Source organism: Falco naumanni, chromosome 6 (assembly GCF_017639655.2).
Source record: "Falco naumanni isolate bFalNau1 chromosome 6, bFalNau1.pat, whole genome shotgun sequence".
In the NCBI taxonomy this organism is placed as follows: Eukaryota; Metazoa; Chordata; class Aves; order Falconiformes; family Falconidae; genus Falco; species Falco naumanni.
Window position 1 is genome coordinate 57196411 of NC_054059.1, and position 23831 is coordinate 57220241.

General features: G+C 41.1%; 1 protein-coding gene across 8 annotated transcripts in view; it reads left to right on the forward strand.

The window, feature by feature from the left end:
• Positions 1–20841, forward strand: part of ECHDC1 (ethylmalonyl-CoA decarboxylase 1) — a 38978-nt gene extending 18137 nt beyond the window's left edge. For 7 of the 8 annotated variants that reach the window (XM_040597533.1, XM_040597530.1, XM_040597532.1 and 4 more), the window contains 2 exons: positions 1267–1347; positions 20172–20841. In XM_040597533.1, the coding sequence (XP_040453467.1) occupies positions 1267–1347; positions 20172–20577 (487 nt within the window). In that variant the 3' untranslated portion in view covers positions 20578–20841. The remainder of the gene's footprint in view (positions 1–1266; positions 1348–20171) is intronic. The other variant, XM_040597534.1, reaches the window with a different exon arrangement.
• The last annotated feature ends 2990 nt before the right edge of the window (positions 20842–23831 follow it).

Sequence of the window (23831 nt, forward strand, 5' to 3'; positions counted from 1 at the left end):
AAGGAATCCTTAGGGTTAGAATCCATTTGTAGGAGTGGGTTTCCATATGATCAAAATTGATGGGGCAAAGCAAAGACAAGGAGGATGTATGAAAATTAAGCCATCACCTCAGGTGTCTTAAGAGTATGTTGAAGCTATGGTTCAGGGGGAGCACTGAACTTCTGTCAGGGAACATCTACTGCAGATGGGATCAGCCTCCCTCAGAGGGAAGGTGACTGTGATTCTGAAGGAGATGCCTCAAATGGATCAGAGCGTGGGTGTGTGGGTCTTGTACCCTTATCTTTTAGATCCCCATGGACCACAGGAAAAATAACGTTACCTTCTTCCAGCGGGTTCAGTTGTGCCATGTGTTGTGTGTAGTGTGCTGCAGCTGGTAAGTGAGGTTGGGCCATAAGCAATTGTTGGTGCTTCTGTTGAAGTTAAACCAAGCATGTGGTCCTGATTGGGAAGCTGACTTCTGAATGCGGTTTCAAAACTGCTCAATGAGTTAAATGTCTCTTTGTAGTAAAAGACAAAACAGCTGTTATCAGCCTGCAGATTCTGGGACAAACCAATTGTCTTAATTTCTTAGGGAACTTGGTTTATCCTGAGTCAGTCACTATTCGTGAGTATTTATTTCACAGTGGCTGTGGTGAAAGAGATTCTCCCTACATATTCTTCCTTCCCTCTGTCCTTTGAATTACCTTGAACATGATTAAATACCTTAAGCATGATTAAATACAACACCATCAAAGGTAATGGATTGTTGCTATCCTCAAAGGATGTTTTTGTCCTGAAAAAGAAAAGAAGTTCTGTTGATGACTGACATGGTAGCAAAGCTGCTGAAGGTGTCTTGCTAAATCTCATTATTTTTAGATAACCCAGCCCTTCAGTTCTTTGTGTCCCTTTTCACTGCTTTCTGTAGTGTACTGGCTTAAGGTAGAGTCTTGTGTTGCTGTCCTGTCACTCCTTGCAGATAGTCTTTTTTAAGGTATAATCTATAGCAGGTATTTTTCATAACACAGTACATGACCTTCTTTACTTTGATTCTGTTTGACATATCTGTCTTGCTGTTTCAGTTTGGCATTCCATTTCAATTATGGAATAATCATTTTGGCATAAGTAAAATTGGTTTTGTGCTGGTTACCCACAAAGATGTGGTTATTTGAATGAATTGGAACAGTATATTTTTCTGAATTTTTACTGTAGAGGTGGTTTACTTGAATTCTGTTGTCATTTCTAGAAGACTAAAAGCATGAATTTTGCTTACAAAACTCACTTGTGTAGGTTGCCTTTGATCAGTGTTGCACTAGTACAAGGAAAAGCTATTGGAGGAGGAGCAGAACTTACCACAGCATGTGATTTCAGGTAAGATCAATGATTTGAGTAGCTGTCATGCTGGGTTGGTGATTTAATGACTTTACCTATGGAATGTGGGAAGCTAGAGGAACCACTTCTACCAGGAGTCATGTCCCTGAATTCCAAGGCATTTAGAAGTGAGTTTTGTCAGCAGACTTCACAGGAAAATAAGTTTGGGTTTCCTGAAAGTACAGAGGAAAGATTATTTACTGCCAGTTATACAGTTTGAATCACTGTGTAAAACAAGAGCAGTAAGGAGCTTTAGCAACCTTGTTATATACTAGGTGGGTCCAACTTCTCACCCCTAAGTGAGAAGTAGGAGGACTGCAAAACTGTGTATTCCCTTATGTCTATTTATGTGGCCATCGTAAGTAAAAGCAAATAAATAAAACTCTCTATTAGTCTCGTATTTCCTGTTCTGGGTTTATTATTTATGATATAACTTCATGCTGTACAGTTTTTGAAACAAAAGTTTGAGATGCAGGGGAAAGCAAATGGGGTTCTTCCCTGTTTTTTTCCATGCAGGTGCAGGGATTTGCCAGCATGAAACAACTAGCAAAAACCAGAGGGCTTTAATTAAGGAGGCTGAATGCAGAACAGGAACTGGAAGAAACTAAAATAATAAAATATCACTTTATTTAAACAGTTGCTAATGTGCCAACAGCTTACAGATGTTAACAGGATAAGCACTGTGCGCAGCCTCTCTGGAAATGTGGAGTTTTCAGTGAAGTTTTTCTCTAAGAGAAGAAAATGGGCTCTTTAAGAGGGCCTTAACATCTGAAGCGAGAAGGGAATTGTCCAGGGCAAGCTGGAAGTACTTGCATTGAAAAGTAATACTAAGCAAAGTAAACTAGGCTATTACAGTGCTGTTCCAGGTATCAGGAACAGGGTTTGGATAGAGGAGAGGGTATCGGCATTGTCTGAGCCACTCAGAAGCAGTTCTCCTTTGCTTCAAAACTAGATGTGGCCAGATCTTTCTTCGTATCTACACAGCACCTGGTGAGCTGAAACCTCAGCCCTGACTATGGCCTCCGAGTACAGGCTGTACTATTAAGTGCCTAGCAAACATGCGGAGAGGTGCCCTGTTTGACAGCTGCAGTGCTGACAGGGGAATGCACCTGGGAGACATAGCAGACCTTTCTGTATCTGCAGGTCCGTTGACAGAAAGTGAATCTTGTTATCCCTAAACAGGAGTGTAGGGAATGTGAACAAAATGAAACGGAAATCTTTCGGCTTCCTAAAATATGTAGTCTCTACTTTTAATTCAGCTATGCTGTTTGACATACTGTGTAATTATAGTCATTGTCAAGTAGCTCTTATTTGCATGAATTGAGCAGCTGCAATTCCTCTGATGTACTGCCGTAATTTTCATAATAACTACAGCTGTTGATCCATCTTCCATTACTTTCGAACACACCCATCCAGTGCAACTAAATAATTGCAATTCAGGAGCAGCAAATGGGACTTAATTAATAACAACAACAAGATACAGAAACATACTCTGTGCTGCTATTGCTCTTGAATTTGATGATTTTAATACTGGGGGACAAAATCTGGGCTTTTTTGAAGTCTGCGAGTCGATATTAGCGGAACAGGTATTCTGTCCAGAGTCATTAGATGCTAAAAAAGGAATGTGAGAACAGAAATCAAAGAGGTTTGTTTTCTTCCTTGAATAAACTCTTTGTTTATTGAAAAATTTTGTTTTATTTTATTTTTTAAGAACAAAATGAGTGAGTTGTGGCTGCTTTCAATTCTAGATTTTCAAATCCACTTCTGTTTTTCACAGTTACTGTGTAAACTACCAAACTGCTTGGTATTGCCACAAAAGATTCTCTTATTTTTCTCTCTGCCTGTTTGTACTACATTAACTATATTGATATTCTTGAAGTGATTCACTTAAACCAAAATGGCTTATGTACTTTTTTTGAAATGTGCTCTGGCAGCATGATGCATCTTTACTAAAGAAGAGGTGTGGAGAAATCCAATTTTAAAATAGCACAGGTGGTTTAAGACAATACTGATGTATTTATTCTTCCAATAGCAGTTCTTGTGGCTAATTGTCCCTTACTTTGTTTTAAGCCAGTTTATTTAAAATTGGATTAGGGAGGGCTTGCATGAACTCTTGCACATTTATTGCTGACATGAGGGCAGTCGTGAAAAGTGAAAGCATCTTAGGTCACTCAACCTTGGATCTGGAGGAGGAGGTCTTAAAACATCTTCAATCTTAGCTGCTTTATGGATTGTTGGATTGTTGCAGTATTAGTCTCTATAGGAGCAACATCCTTATAATGATCATAAACATCTGAGTGGAAACAGAATAAATCATTGTCCAGACAAGTGCAAGGTGATTAAAATCCTTTCAGACTTTTTCTGACATGAAAATTGGGAAGATAAGGCTTCTGACACTGTAATTATTTATCTCAGTTATTTCTGTAAAACTGAGTAATGTAAAACCATGTGGGTATGGAACTTGTTTGGACAGCTGCACTTTTTAGTACAGTTTCAGGAAAACTAGATTTTTTTTTCAGTGTGCTGCAGATGAATATTCTCTCTGTGCCTGTGAAGATGGCTCGTGGATTCTGCTGCTAAATGTTAGTGTGTGTTGTGGTTTTGCATGACACTGCAGCCATTTCAATGAAGTGCACAAATGAGTGTGATGTTGGAGTCAGTGATGCAATTTTACAAATAATTGAGGTACCTGTTCTCAGTTTCCTGTATGCAGAATCTTGAAGTGTATCTTGTACTTGCACAATGCGTAAAGTTAAGTAGAATTGAGTTGGCAGGGTTGGTTAAGGAACTTGGATAAGAATTGTAGTGGGTTGTTGGGCAGTAAGCTAACAGTTAGATATGGGGCAGAGATGGTTTGGTAATTAATCTGTGCAATTAGTAGATCACAGTAGCCTCTGAGTGCAGTATCTGCAGTGTGCCACCAGCCAATAGCCAGAATAACTAACTTTGAATTCTGAGCTGTCTTTTCTTCTATTTCATGTTGATACCTTTGAGAAATCTCGCTGGAGCAGTGTCTATGTAGGTCCTTTAGACATATCTACAACTTTGCTACTGCAGTCAAAACAGGTGTGTATTCCTGCGATGTGAATCCAGTTTAAAAGGTGGTGTTTCCAGGCAAAGGATGAGACTGCAAAGATGGAAAGCTACCTGTTTCTCTTACCACTGACCTCAAAATGGGCTTATAGGTAAAGGCAGAAGCTCATTTTCTTTTTCAGAAAATGAATTAACTATAATTTCTTCAGCTGTAGTTGATGTTGCAGAGTTAAAATGCAAAGGGCCAGTTTCATTACTCTTGTTACTGCTGAGCATATCCTACCTCATAAAAAGCACCATTGATTTAGAGGTACTTGCTTTCTGAGGAGACTTCTACCCTGTATCTGTAGGAATGACAGAATCAAGCTTTTAACAAGGGAAAAAGCTTGTACTGCTAATACTGCATTCATCAGATTGGCCTTGCTGCATTTTATTTGGATGTTTTCTATATTTTTGTGAAATATGTAGGCATGCTTAGTGTTCCATTTTAAGGTGTTAGGCATGTTCCATAAAATGCCTAATAAGAGATACAATGAAATACACTGTTATTCAAGAGCTTATTGTGTGTGTTCTTGTAATGACTTGTCTTTATTTACTTTTACAGGTATGTGTCTAGTGCATTAAATGTAATTTATATAAAATTAAATGAGCAGAAGATAATATAACCACTACATAGATGTAGGCCCACTGTGACCAACTTTTTGGTTGCTCCTTTCAAAAAGAAAGGGGGGGGGGGGGGGCGAAGCTGTAAAGATATTAGTATTCTACAGTAAGCTTTCCACGAATAGGTTTCAGAACATCAGAGCACAACATGCTAGCTTCTTTAGAAATATTTCACTGTACGCAAGGATTTGGGCTTTTAGTTTTATCAGGAGGAGCTTTTTGGTACATGAGCTGCTGCTGTTTGAAGTAAGGGTGCCTCAGTACATAGTAGCTCCTTTCACTGGGCAAAGCACGGTATGAATGTAACAGGATGGGATTCACATATTTGTGAGTTCGTGTAATGTCCAGGCTGACAAAGCACTTTTCATTAGATGCAACTCCGTAACGTTGCTACACATCATCAGGAGAAGTGTCAGCAGCCAAATCTGAGAGTGGGTTCTCACAGCTTCAGGTGCTTGCTATATGCCACAGATCACTTTTTTTTTAAGTATATAAAATTTTCCTCTCTAAAATATATATGTGTGTGTGTGTGTGTCTGTATGTATATACCTGTATATAAAACCTTCAAATCAGCTGGCAGTTTTAGAATTTCATTGCAGTCATGCATCACTTCACATTTTTAGAGCCTGGGAGGTTTGTTAGTACAATTTTCTGACAGCTTTTCAGGGAGATGGATTATGGTTTTTAAAGTTTCCCATTGCCTGCCTTTGAGAAGGCTGTTCTCATTTTTGACCTGGCACACTTGACATCTGGTTAAGTAATTGCAGCACTACTAGAAATGGACTTGAGAGCTTGTATTTTGGGCTTGTATTTATGGACTAGTATTGTTTTTTTTCTGAATTACCAGTTTTCATTTGGGTTTGAATTTCATGTGTTTACAGCCTTCCAAGCAGAGGATTTTTTACATGGTTCAAATTTATCACTGTTTGATTTTACTGGAAATATAAATAACAGCAGCAAAGCATGAATTTGAGTTGATGTTTTCCTTCTGAGGTTGTCTTTTTGTAGGAATTTACTTAATTCCAAAATTATTTTTTTTCTTTGAGAGGCCAAACCATCTTATCTTGGATGAATGAGATTTTTGTTATCAGCATTTGTCTACATTTCGGACAACTTCTACTGTGTAATCTTACATCCTTTCTGTTGAACAATCCTGTCTGCAGCTGATTCTGTACCACACAGTAACAATAAACGGAGATAGCCCAGATAATGGAAAACTTAGATAAGACAGATTTTAGGGAATGCAAAGCTGGACCCACATCGATTCTTGCAGAGACAGTGGGCTGTTGATACACTGTAGGGAAACATTCAAGGTTCCAGGAGAATTTGTTTACGAAGAGTACAAATGTACTGAAAATATCCCTTATGCTTGCATCTGTAAAGTGACTAATCCCCAGTTTAGGTAACCTGCCTGCAGGTATTTGAGTTTGACATTCCATTGCTGATCTTTGCTACCAAAATAATATTTTTTAAAATACATGTCTGTATAGTCAGCTAGCTCCACAAGCTGGTGTGTGTATTCCAGTCTGCTGATTCTGAGGTGGGATTATGTTGTGCTGTGGCTTCATGAGAAGGATAGACTGGCTGGCTGTCCTGCGTACAGCTCACCTTTATGTGGGAGAAGGGTGTCCCTGCTGCCCATTCCCATCTCACTGCTTACCCCCGGTTTGCCAAGCACCAGTGAAGGTGCCTGTATGAGTTAATTATCTCACTAAAAAGCAACAGCAAGCCCAGATACTTATTGTTCTTACAGCGGGTTAGAGTGTTTTGTAAAGGGATATAGTATTGGCTAGAGCCAGTATAAAGGAGGAAGATGATAACAGGAGGGGATGGGAATACAATCTTCTCATTTTGGCTCTAGGGAGCTGTTTGATAGCATCAGTTTCCCTTGAAGCCACAGCTTTCAACTGCCTGACTTTGCACTGGATCAGCTTCCAGAGAACGTCTTCCAGAGTCCCTGTTAACCATCTCCTTTTTCAGTCCTGTCACGTGCTGTTGAAGACTACGAAAAGAACTTTTCCTCTCTTTATCACTCCAGGTAGCAATGTAGTTAACATTGTAGATACCTGAAGGGTAGGTAATCTTCCATGTCAGTTACTGTTCACTGAAGTGACTAAATGTTGCCCAAAGAACTTAATTCTCCTGCATTTTTGCAAGTGTGAGCAGACATTGCTCTGTGGATCTCAACCTACTTTCATTGTAAGCATTGCCTTCACGATTGCAACTTCCAGTCTTCTCCTTCACCCACTGTATCATTTTTGCCGTCTAATCCAAAGCAACTCGATGTCTTAGTGAGTATTTGGAGCCCTGCAGGCTGGATCTTTGTGTTCCTTTTCCTTCCAGACTTGGCCATAATTGTGTGAAACAAGACTGCAGACTTCGAACCTGTAAACCTTGGTGGCTTCAACTTCCTACTTCCTCCTGGATTCTGTAGTTAGTAAGAAATGAATTGCTACTGCTGTAACTCTGCAGTCACAGTAAGAATAAATCAAATTATGAATTCTTGCATTAAATTCCTACTGTGCTTAAACTGTTGTATGTGTAAGAACTTCCACTGTATCTATGGTCTGTTACTAGGTGTTATTCTCCAGTTCTGTTTTGTGTGCTGATGCATTCATATTCATAAACAAAAAGCAAATGTATAGACTGAGGAAAAAACAATAACTTCAAATAGCGTGGAATTGTGTGTGTGTGTGTGAAAGAGAAAGATTGTAAATAAAAAGATACCAGGGAAAATTATATTTTTGGTGATAACTGGTCACGCTCTTGGGCATATTTATGGAGAATCTGTTACAGTTTGATGAAAATGTTCCTATTTCTTGTCCAGCTTGTCTGAACATACTATCAGTTAGTGATTTGAAGCTGGCTTTAGTTCCCTGTCAACATAATGTGCTGTATTAAAAAGTAAAGCGGTGAAGAAGCTAACTTACGATTTAAATGTTGAATTTCAATGTTAAATTCTCTATCCTATTTATGTCTTTTTTTGAGATATTTCATTGTGCTCCCCCCCTCCCCCCCAAAAACAACAACAAAACCCCCCAAAAACACCAAATCAACAAAAAACTCTGAGCTCTGAAATCTTGTATCGTATCTGGAAAACTTAAATCTTAGGTCACAGCCACTGTGATAATTTACAAAAATAACCCCACAACCTTCAGCATGTTTTGTTTGAAACTATTAACCTGGTATCCTGACAAAATGGCAACATTTCATTATAGTTTAATCACCAGTGATTTCAAATAAGTGTATGATCTCACTTTGCTTTAGTCAGAAGTTGTTATGTAGGATGTGCAAATGCAGCATCAGTAGCACTGCGTGCAGAGACGGCTGAATTTCAAAGTGTGTCTTGTTACCCTAGGTCTTGTGAAGGGTTGTTAGGCAGTGTGATGTTATGACGTATTTAAAATCCTTTAATGCTGTGGGTTGCAGAAATATGATATATCAAATCCATCATAAAGTATTAGAGCAACTCGAACCTTGCATCTCTTAGGGTTGATGTTGGGAAAGGCAGTTCCTTTCCAGTTGGCTGAGTTCAGATGATTGAGGCAATCTTTGCCTTTTTGACATTTTAGATGCCAAGCTCTGAGACAGTGTTGGGAAGCTTCCCTTCCCTTTTCAGTATCAGCAGCAGAGATGAGCAGAGAACATGACTGAAATGTTGCTGCTTTAAGAGACTCTTGAATTTGGTCCAGAATTTTGTTGTTTTCTTTGGTCTTGATAAGCATATGTGATGGAAATAAAGATATGGGAAATTGAAGTTATAAACATGGGTGTATATGCGGCATGCAAGTGTGCACATAATTTAAAAAACACAGTATTTTCCATTTGAAAGAAGCTCCAGTGTACTTTTTGATTTCCAGATAAATACTGGCATTCAGATTTGACTGAAGATTTCAATTATCAAACAGCTTTACCTCCAAGGCAAAAAAACCTCTACCTTTTTTCATTGAATAATCTGGTAAAATATCACTGATCTTTTCTAATGGAAATTTTTGCTTTAGTCTAAAAGTGATATCTGTTGTTGAAAATGTTTGCTTGAATGAAATCCAAATAGCTGTAGTTCCTTTTTTGGAAGGAAGGACTCATGTAACATTTTAGATTTCCAGCATGAGTAATTTTTATGTGAGCATTATTTTGGCGTTCACTCACTCGTGTATGGAGAATCTGGCAGCCTGTAAAGAATAGCTAAAACCTGCTTTATGGGTAAGACCCAAGTGCTATGTCAAGACGAGAACTACTCTGAAAATAAGTGTATGGTAATGGAGGTTGCAGTGTGCGTGGGACCCATTGGTGCTAGGGTAATACAAATAAAGTCATGGCTGGGAGTCAGAAGAGGAGGATGGTGTAAGAAAGACATCGGTCATTGGCAGGGGAAGAGAAATGGGGTGGTACCCTGTGGGTTGCTGTCGTACAACTGCGGGGAGAAAGGAGGATCCAAGCACTGTATTTTTAACAATGGGGCTTTAGTCCCGCTTTATGGCTCTGGTGATTCATGCCGTTTTCAGAGTTTATACTACACACTTCAGGAGAATTACAGCTCCCTGGTGTAGCTGTCTGCTTTATTCTCTTGGTTCTGTACTCTTAAATTGTGATATGAGCCCTGTGTGCATTCATTAGCCTTTGTGAAGCCATACTGTTCCTTCCTTGTGTGTGCACAGTGGGTGTTGTCAGATGGATCCAAGGCAGCATCCATAGACTGGGGACTGTTGCAAACTCTGTAATTGTAAAAAGTCCATGTCTCTCCCACTTGGGAAAGGCCTTTAATTTACTTTTTCTGCTGTTCTCTGGGTCTTCTCAGCTCACTGGAATGCTTAGGCACGGGAATGGGGACAAGGAAACGTGTGTGGCTCACATAGCTTTTATGTTGCTTGGCAGCTTGCAGAGGGGCTGTGCGGTGTGTGCATGCCTTATGTGCCAGCAGTGGGGGGTCTGCATGAGCCCCCCGGCCAATCCTGTCCCCATCTCTGCAGTCCCCCTGTGCTGTGCTGCCCACCCCCACGCACCCCCAGCCCACCGTGGGGCAGATAGTACCCCTGGCTGCGGGAACTCCTGTGAGCATCACATGTGGACCTCGGGATGCATCATCCTGGGAACGGGCAGATTTGCTTTGCGGTTTGGCCAAATAATTTTCTTTCCTGTCAGTCTGTTGAAAAATAACCAGGAAAAAAAAAAACCAGGCTCATCTTACTTCCATTTAATACTGCTTGTGGAGTTTTAAGCAGTCATGCGTTTTTGGGCCCCTGTTTCTTTCCCTGTGTTCTGTTGTCTAATTCAATTTTTCATTCCTGCTACAGAAAAAGTCTTTTTGTAATTTCCAATATTCAGCTTTGTTTATCCCTTTTAGAAGAAATGTAGCTTTTTATAGCATGCTTTTCTCTCTCCAGCTTCTGTGAAGCCACCAGTGGGAAAGTGTCGAGCCTGAGGTAAAAAATTAGATTTAAAACCCTTAACCCAGGTCTGCTGGGTGCACCCCCATCTGTAGCTGACTTCTGGGAGATTCTGGTCCAGAATGAGATTGGAAGAGCCGTCTGCATGGATGGCAGTCAGTATGACAGCGAGCATCACCTGCAGGAGCCTTTTGGGGGGCCTTACCTACCTTGTCTTGTCTGAGACTGCCCTGCTCCCCTTGCAGGGTACTAGCAACAGCTTCTTTCCCTGTGTTTCTTTCCTTCCATAATCCCTCTCTCAAACTAACAGTCTTTCTGGCCCTCTTTTAGCTCCTACCCTTTGATCAGGGAAGTGCTTAAGAAATAAACCTTTTTTCACTTCTCTGGTTATTCTTACACAGCCGTGCCTGGACCAGTTTTAGTCTGGGCCTGGCCAGATCACAGAGGGTGTGCTCTGCTGCTTTACCGTGCTCCTGCTTGCTGCTGACAGGCCTTTTCTTAATTTTTCTCAGTGCAGACTTTGCTGATAGTGAGGTGCTGTTTTTTGGGGCATGCAGATTTCTGTACCTATTATAATTCAATTCCTGTTATCCAAAGGATCTTCTAGTAACAGTATTGTTTCTGTTCTTCTTCCCTGGAGTGGCTTCCTTTGAAACTGATAATCTTGCAGCTTGTTTGAACTGACACTGTCGCTTTTGGAGGCTCATCTTCCACTGAATGTCCTGGTGTTTGGGCAACACACGGTGAAGTTATCCACACTTGAAGCTCCTGTTTATTTTTGGAGACCATATTTCTCCTTAAACGGCTCATGTCTGTCCAGCGGTTTCTGCTCCAATGTCCCTGCATTCCATCTCTGCCTCCAACTCTTCTCTTTTTACTACATCTTCCCTTTTTGATTCAGGGCTCCACTTCTCAGAATTTTAGCATCAGCCAAATGTTTTGTGTCTTTAGATGAAAATAAGAGTTTGTCCTTCTTTCTTCTGCATTTCATTTGACTCTGGGTGATATGAGACAGCATGATGGAGTTGTGTTATAAGTGATTATTTTAAGGTTTCCTTTGAAGAGATCATCTCTCACTGTTTAGGTCCATCTGTTCCCCTCTGGAAGGGGCCCTGGAGCTTCCCAGCCAACCCAGAAGAACATTTAACTCCAGCTAAAGAAAATACATCTGTACTTAGGAGTCTATTTCTTGGATCTGCTTTTGACCCTGATCTTTAGGGTTCCACAAAATGCGTTGGTAAATCGGGCTGGAGGGCAGCGAATACAGGTGGTAAAGGCAAGACATGCAAGGGAGACTTGAGATATTTGTCCATGCTATTTTATGTAGAGTTTGATTCTTAGCTTTTTGGGGGAAGGGGGGGGGGGGGGGGGGAGGGGGATGGATTCACTAGAAGTATTATAAAATAATTAAGTAACTGTGAATAAAAATCCATATGATCTGTAAGGCAGTTTGAAAAGAGCTGTGAGAAAAGTGAGCTCTTGGTGGGATTTTTTAAGGCTGGCATCAAGCCTACTCCTTTGACACAGAGTTATAGAGTGTGCCTAGAACACTCTGTACTTGGGAGGCTTGGTAGGATGATTTTATTATTATTTTTAGTTCTTGAGTATAATTTTGATTAATTTAAACCTCAAGTAAAGAAGGTATGTTGTTTTGGTTTGTTTGGTATTTTTTTAATCGCTGAAAAGATTTGAAAGGAGTGAATTTCTGATGGGCTTATTAAGATAGTAACTGGACTTTCTTCGCATTACGTTCCTGTCACAAAGGTTACAAATTAAAGATCATGAACAGGAAAGAACATTAATGTGCAGAGTCTTCTCTTACCCTATTGGAATTTGGGATTGCAGAGCTGCTTTGTGCAATGCATCTAGGATATTTTAAGACAAGGGACGTAGTTTCCCCAGGAAACTTAAACCATTTTGTCTTCATTTTTATATTCTTTAGTGGTTACCATTTAAGCATCTGTCAAGTGAATATCTTTGACTAAAAGGTTTTCAGAAAGAGAAAAGATTTGGGGGTTTGTTTTTATGATGCCAGTCTGCACAGACTATCACCAAAAGTACGTAGGACAAATCCTTAGTGTTACTGGTTTTACAGTATTTTCTATTTGGAAGTCTCATTTCATGGTGCCACAGCTCTGAAGCAGCAATTGCTGTGATGTCTAATGGTCTTACTCTTTCTCTGCATAGAGCAGAAACATGAGCAGCTCTCCATGAGAGAGAAGATACGGGAGAGGATCAGGGGGAATCAACACTAGCAAGATGTGCTGGGAAAGCGCAGAACAGTTGTGGCTGGCCATTATTCGCTGCATTGCTACAGTTCAAAAATCTGCTAAATATAATTAGCAAGAAGTTTTTAATTAAATGTTTAATTTGGGCTTTTTGATCCTTTAAAGCCTATACAATTAATCTGAGATTGAAAGATAAGTGAAATGATGACTAACTCTTCTCTGGATGAATCTACTTGTTAATATTTTCAGAGAATTGGGGGAGGGGGAGAGAGTTCAGCAACAGAGGATATAGTAACATAGCTGAACTTCAGAAAAATCTTTAGCTGTTTTGTCTAGATAATCCCTTTATGGAGTACAGAGTTAATTATTTGATGGTATAGCAATAAAAAGAGACTGATGAGACACTGCACTGGATACGCAGAGATGGATTAATTAATCCCAACTTGCTTTTTGGAGGATGCTGTCTTATTTTTGAGGGTCTAATTCTAACAGTGTCTGTCACGAAAATTGAAGTAAGGACTGGGAACTGCTCATCAGCAGCTTTGTTGACTAGCTAAATTGTTTTTGTGTAGTAGCACATATTTCTTCTGCAGAACGTTCTTCCCACAGTACCTTGCTGCTTCAAAATTCATTTTTATTGCAAAAATGACTGGTTAATGCAGTTGTTTCAAGATGAATTTCTGTAATAACCATGGAAGGCTTGTGTACTGGAATATTGAACAAGGCTAGAACTAGGGGTTTTTTTAATTAAAATAAACCCCTGTACACTTTGCAGTTAAAGACAAATGAAAGTATTCCTAGCCTTTCCAATAAGATTTATGGTCCTAAGAATATTTTGAGAGACTAAATACTTGCACAAGACAAGTTGCCACTATTAGAACACAATTTTGTCATGTAATTAAATACCAGTATTTAGGTTTCCAGGTTAGGTCTCTGCAGGGATGAACTGCAGCCTTTATTTTAGTCGGTACTCTTAATTTCAGGCTTTCTGTGGCTTTGTGACAGTGTCAGGGCAGTGGTTCATATTCAGGTCTTGTTTTCAAGGCTATACTCAGGAGTTACTTTTGTTGTTAAAAGATTTTTGAAAAGGTAAGGATGAGTTTTGCAGCAAATGGCCAAGGAGCATTCATATAAAGGGCCTCACAAATTTGTATCTTAACGCTAAAGAAGTTCTGCAGTTTCTCAAACATACATTAACATCTGTCTGTGCATAGTGGAGAGGATACGTTTTAGATATATTAAATGGGAAGGTGCATGATATCTGGTACATCTTTCTGGCTCTTAAGATTCAGAATGCAGCTATCAGAGCTGGATTGAGAATTAAGTACATTTCAAAACTTGCAGGGCCACCTGCCATGCTAAAGAAAATGGGGAGAAGGCAGTGAGCCTGGAGGTTTCCAAACAGCAGCGAGTGCCGCAAGAACCTTTGAAGACAGCACGCATGTGCAGCAGTGCTTGACTACTTGTGTAATGGTCCTTGCCCAAGCTGCAGGCTAACAGCGCCTGGAGTCCCAGTTAATGCTCTTATGGCCCAGCTTGTAGGGCTCCCACTTGCCTGAGGCATGATCCCTCAGCACCCCTGCCCGAGCCGAGGAACTGAAGGTCCTAGAATTAATTGGCTGGCTGCATTTGCAGCACAGGTGCTGGAAGCATCAGAGGACACCACCAGGACTTGGGTTCTTGGGCAGGGTAGGCGCTCCCAGCATGTGCTGCAGCCACTGATCATAGGTTTGCTTAGGCTTTTTGTGGCTGTGGGAAGAGCTTTATCCTGCTGTTGGCTGAAGATGCTTTCAGAGGTTTGCATCTCCTCAGGCACAGATGGACTTTGATTTTCATGTGCCATGATGGACAATACAGGGGATCCCAGCTACTCAGATCCTATAATTGTACTGAACTCTAGATGCCTATGGCAATACTTTTGCCTCCAGTGAAAGATTCAAGGTGACTTCTCACTTCTGTGGAAATGCTTTCACATCCAGCTACCCACTTCTGCCTCATCTGAACAGTTAACAGTTACTGTGTTTCAGCCATACAGTCACGCTTGTTTTTTGTGGTTTGTTTGTTTTTTTTTTTCCTTGAAAGCCAGAGAGGTAGTATGCTGTCTAGAAAATATTACTTCATTTTTGTGGTACACTGAACCAACCTGAAATAATAGACTTCTGTTTAATCACAAATCAGGGCTTTTGTTGTGCAGATAAAGGAATGGGTAGCTCTTACTCTGATGCAATAAATTCAATAATCACAACTCTCCCTTGCTTGATTTTAACTTTTTGTAATGCTTTAGTTGACTGAAAACATCCCATCTACTACATGTGCTCAGCAGCACTTTGTGTATGAGCAGCACATTTGGTTTTTCAGTTGGGTTTTGCATGCATCTGCAAGAGGAGAAGGGAGATCAGATTCTAGCTATTACCTGTGTAACTCTCTCTCAGCTGCCCGAGTCACAGTCACTTGCTGCAAGAGCCCACCACCAACACTGGGATCTCCTGTGCCCCTTTGGATGCTGAGGAAGTGTAAGGAAGATGGAGTGAGACAATGAGGTGCAACGTGCAGGTAAAGTGATGGGACAGGGATTATATTTGGAGTGTTGAGAAGGTACAGTAGGAAGACAGGGAAGAAGTGGACAACAGACTGGCTTTCTTGCTCACTTAAGATCCAGCATGCATTTGGGAGCTGCTGCCACTGTGGATTGTCCTGGCAGAACTTACCAAGCAAAGTTATAAAATCCTAAACTAGTTACACCTGAGCTTTTGCTACTTGCAAGCAAGATCATCAAATTTTCATGCCCAGCTGACAGTTTCATGTGTGTGATAAAAACATGTATCCACAGGCAGTGTCATACCTGACCTCTAACAAATTCTTGAACTTGCACTCCCCAGCAGTGATTGTTTTAAAAAGCTGGTTTGGCCACATGTCAGCATAGCATGGCTGTTTCTTAATTTAACAAGTTAATTAACCTGATGCCATATTGATGAGTATATTAGAAAAACATATGTTTGGGAAAGTATATGATGGGATTGTACGTCAACTTTGTTCTTCTTTTCTTTGCTAGTTAAAACAAATGTTTGGCCCTTGACAACCTTCTTTCTGTTACCATTTTACTGGTGGTTTTCTTTTTTCTTAAACGTCTCTTCTTTCCTGTGCCTAAAATAATTGCATGTTTGGTCTGGATGGTTGGTTGAAAGCTTTTAATATCGATACTGTATTCTTGCTGTCTTCACTAAGTAATGACATGGCAGTCAGCCAAAATACACATGAGGCTGACCATGGCCATTGCTTCTCATGTGTCTGAATGTCTTGCATCTATGTTTTGCAAGAATGTCTAGTTCTATTTGAAGATTTCTTATTATTTCTATAACTTTTCTCTACAGCGTGGTAAAATTATGGATGTCTTCTAATTGTATCCCAAGGCCTTTGGCTCTTGTTTTTGGAGAATTTTCTATTTTGCTTTGATTCAATCCCCTCATATTTACCAAAATTTATAGAAGAAGGTAGCAGATTTGGTGTGGGAACTTATATGACCCAAAGGCAGAAGGTTTGCTTATTATTTATGTTGATTGGTGGCTTGAGAACAGGAGGCCAAAGTATTTGTTGGGGAGGTAAGTCATCTGCAGTTCTGGCTGCCCTTTCTCAGTATAACTATAGCTGAGAACCAGGTTCTGCACCACTGTGTGATGCCGGCTGCCTCCCTCCGTGGTGTGCCAGTCTCACGCCAGCCAAAAGAAGATTGGAAGTCAGGAGCTGTGTCCTTATGTGACACTGGGAGTCAAACAGGGATGGGAATAAACTCCAGGTTGCTGACAGCATGTTTAATGTTTTAGGCATCCTTTTTTTCCATCATGGGTTTCAGAAGCATAGTGGTAGGAGCTTTTAAAATGCATAAAATAGAGGATGGTATTTGTTCCTCCCTAGTAAACTTCATCAGTGCCTTTGCCTTGTCAGAATGCTGAATATAATTGAAACCCCAAAGTCCAGGAAATGATGAGGTAAGGGCCAGCACAGTTCTTAATTCTGCCCAGGGAACTGATTATACCTGTTGAAACAGTTCAGTAACATGAGTACTATAAAACCAGGTATGAAAAACTGAGAAATTACATTTTTGTTTGCATTTTCCACTTTCACTGTATCTGCTCCAGCTTCAAGTAGCTGTGAGATACACTAGCAAAGGAAAGCGTAACTGTTAGCTCACAGCAAGTGTTGCCTTTGAGGAAGCAAGCATACATGTTTAACGGGTGGGATTTGTTAGGTTGCATTGTTCATGGCAAACAAGGTTTTCTTCTCATGTGCGTTGCTGCTGGTGACGTGATGCGATGTGACAGTTGGTAGTTTGTGGGCGCAGTGAGATGTCACAGAGCGAAGGAATCCTCTGATCAAAGGTGGAGGGTTTGTAACATGTAGTGCATCTGAGAACATTTTAAAATGTACAGCAGGAACATTTGCTGTAGCTCTTGTTTGCTTTGGATGACTAACACAAAATTGGATGTGGCCCATGGTGGCTGTGATTTCTTACTAGGGGTGGTGTTGTGGTTGTAACATGGAAATAAAGTGTTCTTAAGGTTTCAGCTACACTTTGGTGCTTATATTACCTACCTTAACCTCTTATTTCCAATTTAAGTTGTGAGGATTTTGCTGCCCTTCAAACTTCTAAATTTTTTCTGCTTGTTAAGTCTTCAGTTACTTTGTACATTAATTACATTTAATACATATTTTTTCAGTATTGCCATGCAACAGATTTTTTTTTTTAAGGGCAGGGATGGCATGTGTCTAGGAGCCTAGGAGTATGACCTTCCTCTGGGATACAGGAGACCCAGATTTTAATTCTCTTGACCTGGAAGACTAAAACAGGCATACTGAGTCAAATCGGGGTTCATTTTGTGTTCATCTACTATTCTGTCTCAGGCAGGGCCAGTACAAGGTGAGTAAGGTATAAACAGTTCAGGAATAGAATAGTAGTTTGGTCTTTTCAGCTTTTTGATGTGTGCCTCTTTATGTTTGGTAATGCTTTATGTACTTTTCTTACATAAATTCATCTAATGGGAGATCGGATCTGTTATGTCTCAGAAGGTAGACTCAATTCATTTCATAAAATGAAAAGGGAAATATTTATGCAAGGCTGCAGCTGATGTTCAGAGGCTGATCCCAGGCTAGCTTGGCAGCAGTGTATGCCTCTTCAGATCTGAGCTCAGGTCTCCACTGCTTCCTTGGGCATGGGGACTGGAAGTGAGTGGTATACCTGAGACAGTGATGGATGGTTTCTGTGTGTGGTGTGACTTCAGGAGAGGATTCATAGTTGAGAAGTCTGAAAAAACATAGATACCTTTCTTAAGCCTGAAGGCAGTCCAAGACTACTTTTATACCTTCTACTGATCACCACTTACCTCGGTATTTTCTGTGGAGCTTTTTCAAAGGAGCATTGTAGGGAGGGGTGAATCGTGATGAGATCCTATTCTAGAAGTTACAGTCTCATGGCCTCTCTCGATTTAGCTGTCAGTCGCTTGTTCTCCTTTCATCATGTTTGGTTCCATTTTTCTCAGAGGGAGGTGAAGACATTCTAGGGTAACAGAGCCTTTCCTACATACTGCGTGTTTTCAACTTTTTTCATGTTGGTGCTGAGGGATGGGCTGTGTTTCTGACATAAAATTGGACTTCCCATGCAAACTTCAGACTGTGTTGACCCAGCTTCCCCGATAAGTCCATGGACTGCCCTCAGGATGTTCCCTGAAATGCCCGTCCTTAAGGCCTGAACCCAGGTGCCCGGGACAGTCTCAGATTCAATGTATAAACACAACATTGTCTTACCAACCTCCGGTGTCCGCCTTAGGAGACTGCCTACAGACTGTCTAGCATCGGATACCTGGCTGTGTATGACCGCTCCTTTGTTAATGCTTCACAGTGCTCAGCACAGCTAGAATTAAACCCTTAATAATGTTTTCATTATTGCTTTCCCAGTGGGACACTGAGTATTAGCAAATTGCAAAGTGAGCTGAGCCAGTAAAGGAGTTCTGGAATACTTGCAGAGCCCTTTTGGAGAGGAGAGACCTGAGCTCCCTGGGATTTGCTGGGTTTGGGAAGCACTTGCTAATAATGTTAGCTAAAAGCCTTTCCTCCCCTGCAGTACTCTGCTCTCCTCCTTTTGTAACACAACCTTCCTCCACTATCTCTACAAAAAGGCTTTCATGCAATCTGGCATGTCAGCTGTTGCCTTTGTGCATTGTGTTGGGTCTGGGATACAGCGTAATCTCTTCAGCCCTGGTGATTTGTAGTACGGCATGAATGCTGATGGTGCTCTGGTTAAGTAAAAAGCAACCAAGCAAACTTACAATTAACAATAACTAAGCAGATTTGAGAAGTGAGTTCCTAGAAGTAGTTGCATTTTTAAAGGTTTTCCTTTTCTTTCCCCTTTTAAAGTTGTTCACCTTGGTATTTTCATTATGGAAACCTGCATTATTAGGAAACACACTTGTGTGTAGATCTCAGTATTACAAGATATATCTTCAGAAAGCCAATTAGTGCTTGAAGTAGAAGCTGATCTACTTCACAAGTGTAATTTACATCCCTTGCCTTATAAACAGCAGCATGAAATCACACCACAGAACATCATCTTCAGAAAGAGCAAGTATTGCTCTATTTCTGTACATCTTTTCTATATGTTTCTATTTGTAGGGGCTTTTTCTACTATCCTAATGTGTGTCTGTGTGAACACTATGTGAAGACAGTACAATCTGCTGCAGCAGAGCTCCTCTGGGGAGATAGCTTAATCAGCCCTAGGGTGTGTTCTTAAATAAGGGAGGTGACAGACTGTAGAGAAGAAGCAAAGATGTGAAATGTTTGAAAAGAGAAACGTGATTTTACCTTCTGGAGGGGGGCAATTCTATTACACACTGTAAGCATGAATAGAAAGCAATTCTATTGTACGTTGTGAGCCATAAGTCGAGCATTCATCCTGACTTGCATTGCTGTAGTGAGCAGTTAGAAATCAAACTCTCAAGGACCTTCTAAAGCACGGAACAAAAGAAAATAAAAAATCCGATTGTGCTAATCAAGCACCAGGGTGCTGACAGAACCTTCCTGGTGCAGATCAGTACTAAGACCATGATCCACCCCTTTGAAAACTAAGTTTTGTGCGTTAGTTTGCTTGGTGTTTACCAAAACCCTTGTTGGCTTAGATTAACAAGGCGGTGTTGGCACTGTGAATAAGTGTAATGTACCCTCCACTTGCAATTCTCTTTTCAAATGCTGTTTAGAACTGACTGCAGGTATCAGTGTGGGCACTAAGCATCTCCACTTGTGGCAGCCTATGTATCTGATTTTGAGGAGTGCCAAAAAGCTGCGGCTAAGGTGCTGGGTGACGTAAAAATTGAGGCACTCCAGCTCTGGCTGTAGTCGAAGTGCTGTCAAGTTGTATCAGCCTTTGGAAGCAGAGGGGAAGAGAAAATAGAAAATGGGGTGCTGGTGAGCTGAAAGCGGAAGCCGTGCATGGGTTGAGCTCTGAGTGTTTGTTCTTCATTGACAGGCTGATGACACCTGGGAGTGAAATTCGATTTGTCCACAAGCACATGGGTCTGGTGCCCGGCTGGGGAGGAGCTGCCCGGCTGGTGCGGATCGTGGGCAGCGGGGCTGCCCTCCGGCTGCTGAGCGGGGCTGCCCGGGTGGATCCCGAGGGAGCTTTGCGCCTTGGGCTCTCGGAGGAGACGCTGTCATCTTCAGACGGAACCGCAGCGTTAGAAGAAGCCCAAGCCTGGCTGAGTCAGTACACAGAGGGTCCAGCCAGCGTGATTCGGGCTGTGAAAAAGGTGGTGTCAGCGGGAAGAGAGCTACCAGTGGAAGCTGCCCTAAGGACAGAGAAGGACATTTTTGGAACTGTATGGGGTGGGCCTGCTAATTTGCAGGCATTGCTTAAAAGACCAAAACATAAATGATGGTCAGATGCGTAAGAAATGTTCTTGATGTTTTTGCAGACAAAGCTTTCACTAAGCAGGCATTAAACGGAATCATCTAAGGACCTGCTCATTTAAATGGGCATTAACATTCTTGCTCATGTCAGGCAGACATATTTGGTGTGTAACCACAGAGAAATCCCTGGCACATTCTTTACTTCCTAATTACCCACTGAATGGAGATTAGTGAAATTACTATGTAAAGGTAAATACTGTGCTGAGAATAGAACAATAATTCTTTTGGAATGAGGCTGAAGATTATTTTCTTCGGAGTTAATTTTGTTTTTCTAACTGGTAAGGAAATGAATTGCTTGAAATATATGAGATTTATTTGCGAAACAGGTGCATCTAAAGCTGCAAAATCAGAGTTCCCCCACATAAGACCAGTGTCTTTAAGCAGCTTGGAAGGGATGATAAATGGTGAGATGACTGGTTTTATTTCTTCATCTTGTCAGTTCTTTGTGTAATTGCTGAGAGTGTATCCAATGATACTTCAATTTTAATGGTGATTTTTACAGGACAATTTCTACTTTACTGAGAAGCTTGCAGCCCTTGTTCACTGACACTGATTAAGGTCCTCAAATGTATTTAGGTATCTTCTCACTGCTCAAGGAACCAACAACCTACATATGCATCCACACATTCCCATAGCCTGGACCTGTGCTGCTGAGCACGTGCAAAGCTGCTGACCTGATTCTTTACATAGAATCTTGGATTACGTGAAATCTTGGAAGGCTGTGATGTATCGTGCCCCAAAATGGGATGTCTTTGACCAACTGGGTGCTCTGAGTGCTTCAGCATTCCGGAAGGATTTGTGTGTGGATCTGTCTTACTTCAGAGTATTTTTACTGGTAGGGCATATTTGGGCAAACCAGAAGATTTGGAACTCGGTCTGCACTTCATGCTGGTGACTGTGCAAGTAATTAGACAACTCGGTGGGAAGGGCTTTCCCTTTAGAAATGAGGAACTGACACTGAGTCCCTGCTTCGGCAGATTATTCTTAAAATGAAATATCTGTGAGAGCAAGAACATGCAGACATATCCATGACTGGGAGTTTCCTATACTGGTAGTTAGGATGCACTTGTCTCTACATGCAGCAAGGGGCTGAGATCTGAGCCCAGGACCGAATAACTCTGGGGGAGCATATTAAGGAGGAAGCTTTGGGCTATGTGCCACTGACATGCATTCTCACTCTGACCAAGCGTAAGATACGTGGAACAAATTCCCTTAGGAAAAGGAGGCAGTTCTTGGATGGAAATACATGTTATGGTTTCTACAGTGTGGCAAGATTCCAGAGTTTTAGACAGTGAGGTAACTGTACACACCTGTGAGGATCTTGGGACAGATCAATGATGGGAATTAGACCTGAATTGCCTGTTAAAATTCTGCAGCTTTCAAGCAGATGCTGTGCTCTGCTGGAGATGTTTTACTATATGGCTTTCGCAGCAGGGAGCATGTATAGCCTGAAGCAACCAAAAGAAATGCTGAAGAGAGATGTGTTCTGAGCTGGCACCTCAGGCAGGAATAGGGGGTTACTCTGCCCTGTTGGTCCTGCGTGTTTGCCTACACAGCTGAAGCTGCTGCTGGAGGAAGATTTCAAATCTCTGTTCCCCAAAAATATAACTCAAGTTTTTACTTCCAGGTTAGAGAAGAGTCAGGAACAGGAACACAAGGAGAGAGTAGTGCTCTGGTTTGTGCCTCTTTCCTCCTGCCCAGCCCCTTTTTTTCCAGTAGCTCAGTTGTTAGTCCCCTGTGCAGCTGAATTCTGTCCCATGCTCTAAAGGACTTCAAAACCCACTACTTCTGAAGTACGGATGTTTTAATATAGCCAGGCAGAATTTGACCACTTCCTAATGAAGTTGTTCTGCTTTTCATGAAGTTCCCCAAGACTTATGAGGGATTCCAGACTGCCAGCGTCACTGAACCTACAAAGCACACTCCAGTCCACATTCATCAAACTTTTTGAAGCAACAGCACATCATGTTGTTGTGAGTCAAAAAAGTTGTGCTTTAAAGGGCAACTGGTTATGTCTTTGCTAGTAACGAGAATAAACTTGCCATTACTAGCACTGTGGTTATGTTTTTAAAATGGGTGTGAAAATTGCTTAGAACCTGAGCAAGACCCATAAATGATTTTATTTATTTATTTTTATTTTTCAGGTGACAGGCTGTAAGACTCAGTGTATTCTGTGCACTGGGTGGTATATATTTGAAAGGGAGGAGCCTGTAGCAGGGAAGGAGAATCTGTTTTACTTGCATGTTTTGAACTAGACCTGTGCTGCCAGTAAGTGAAACTCTGCATGTACACATATTGGGGACCTCTTTCCATTTTCACTTGTAGACAATGAGCTTGCTTCTCCTTTCAGCAAGTGCATTCCCCAGGCATCCTCATCAGTTCATATCAAAGGCCAACATTTGCTTCTAAGAATAGGACAAATTAACTCCCACTGAGTAAGGCACTTCTGGAAAAGTTTCAGAAAAGGTTACAGAAACTAATTTTGTTGGAATCACAAATATACCAAACATAGCTACAGTAGATTCTGAAGATAATTATAGGTGTTTGTTTTGATCAAGGATTTTGTGAGCAGCCTAACACCATATTCTCTGGTTTCTTTTCTGTTCAAAAAGTACAGCCCTTTGTATGAAAACAAGCCTAACTAAATTACCATTAGCGCTAGGACAAGAGATCCAGACTCAGTGAGATGAAATGGAATCCCATTTTACCAATTTAAAACCTGAATGCTTTATTTCATAGAATACTTGCTTATCATCTTAAAGCAACAAACACCTGTAACCAGCAGCTGATAAGCATTTATATTTTCTTTGCAATTGTTAAAAACTGTAAGCTTTATCTCAGCTTTTGTGCCCTTTCAGAAATGACCTAAAAACAAGCAAGCACTAAATGCACAAAATAAATTAGAAACCTCAAAATTTATATACTCCCAGTCTCCTAATTAAACGGCGTGCTAGCTTTTGTATTTCCTAGGGGCTCACTTGCCAGCTCCCCCCTTAGTGAGCTAGATTTCCTATGACATTGTGCAATGCCCGGCTTACTCCCTTTCCTGTGACCCAGGACAGCATGAGTGCTCCATGGGCGCATGGATTCTGCACCCAGTATCTGAAGGCTGGATACTGGTGATCACTGGTGATTAGCCATATAGATATTTTATTGTATTTGCTGCTGACAGAAGTACACTTACCCAACGGGCAATCTAGGTAAGCTGGATGTTCTTGCT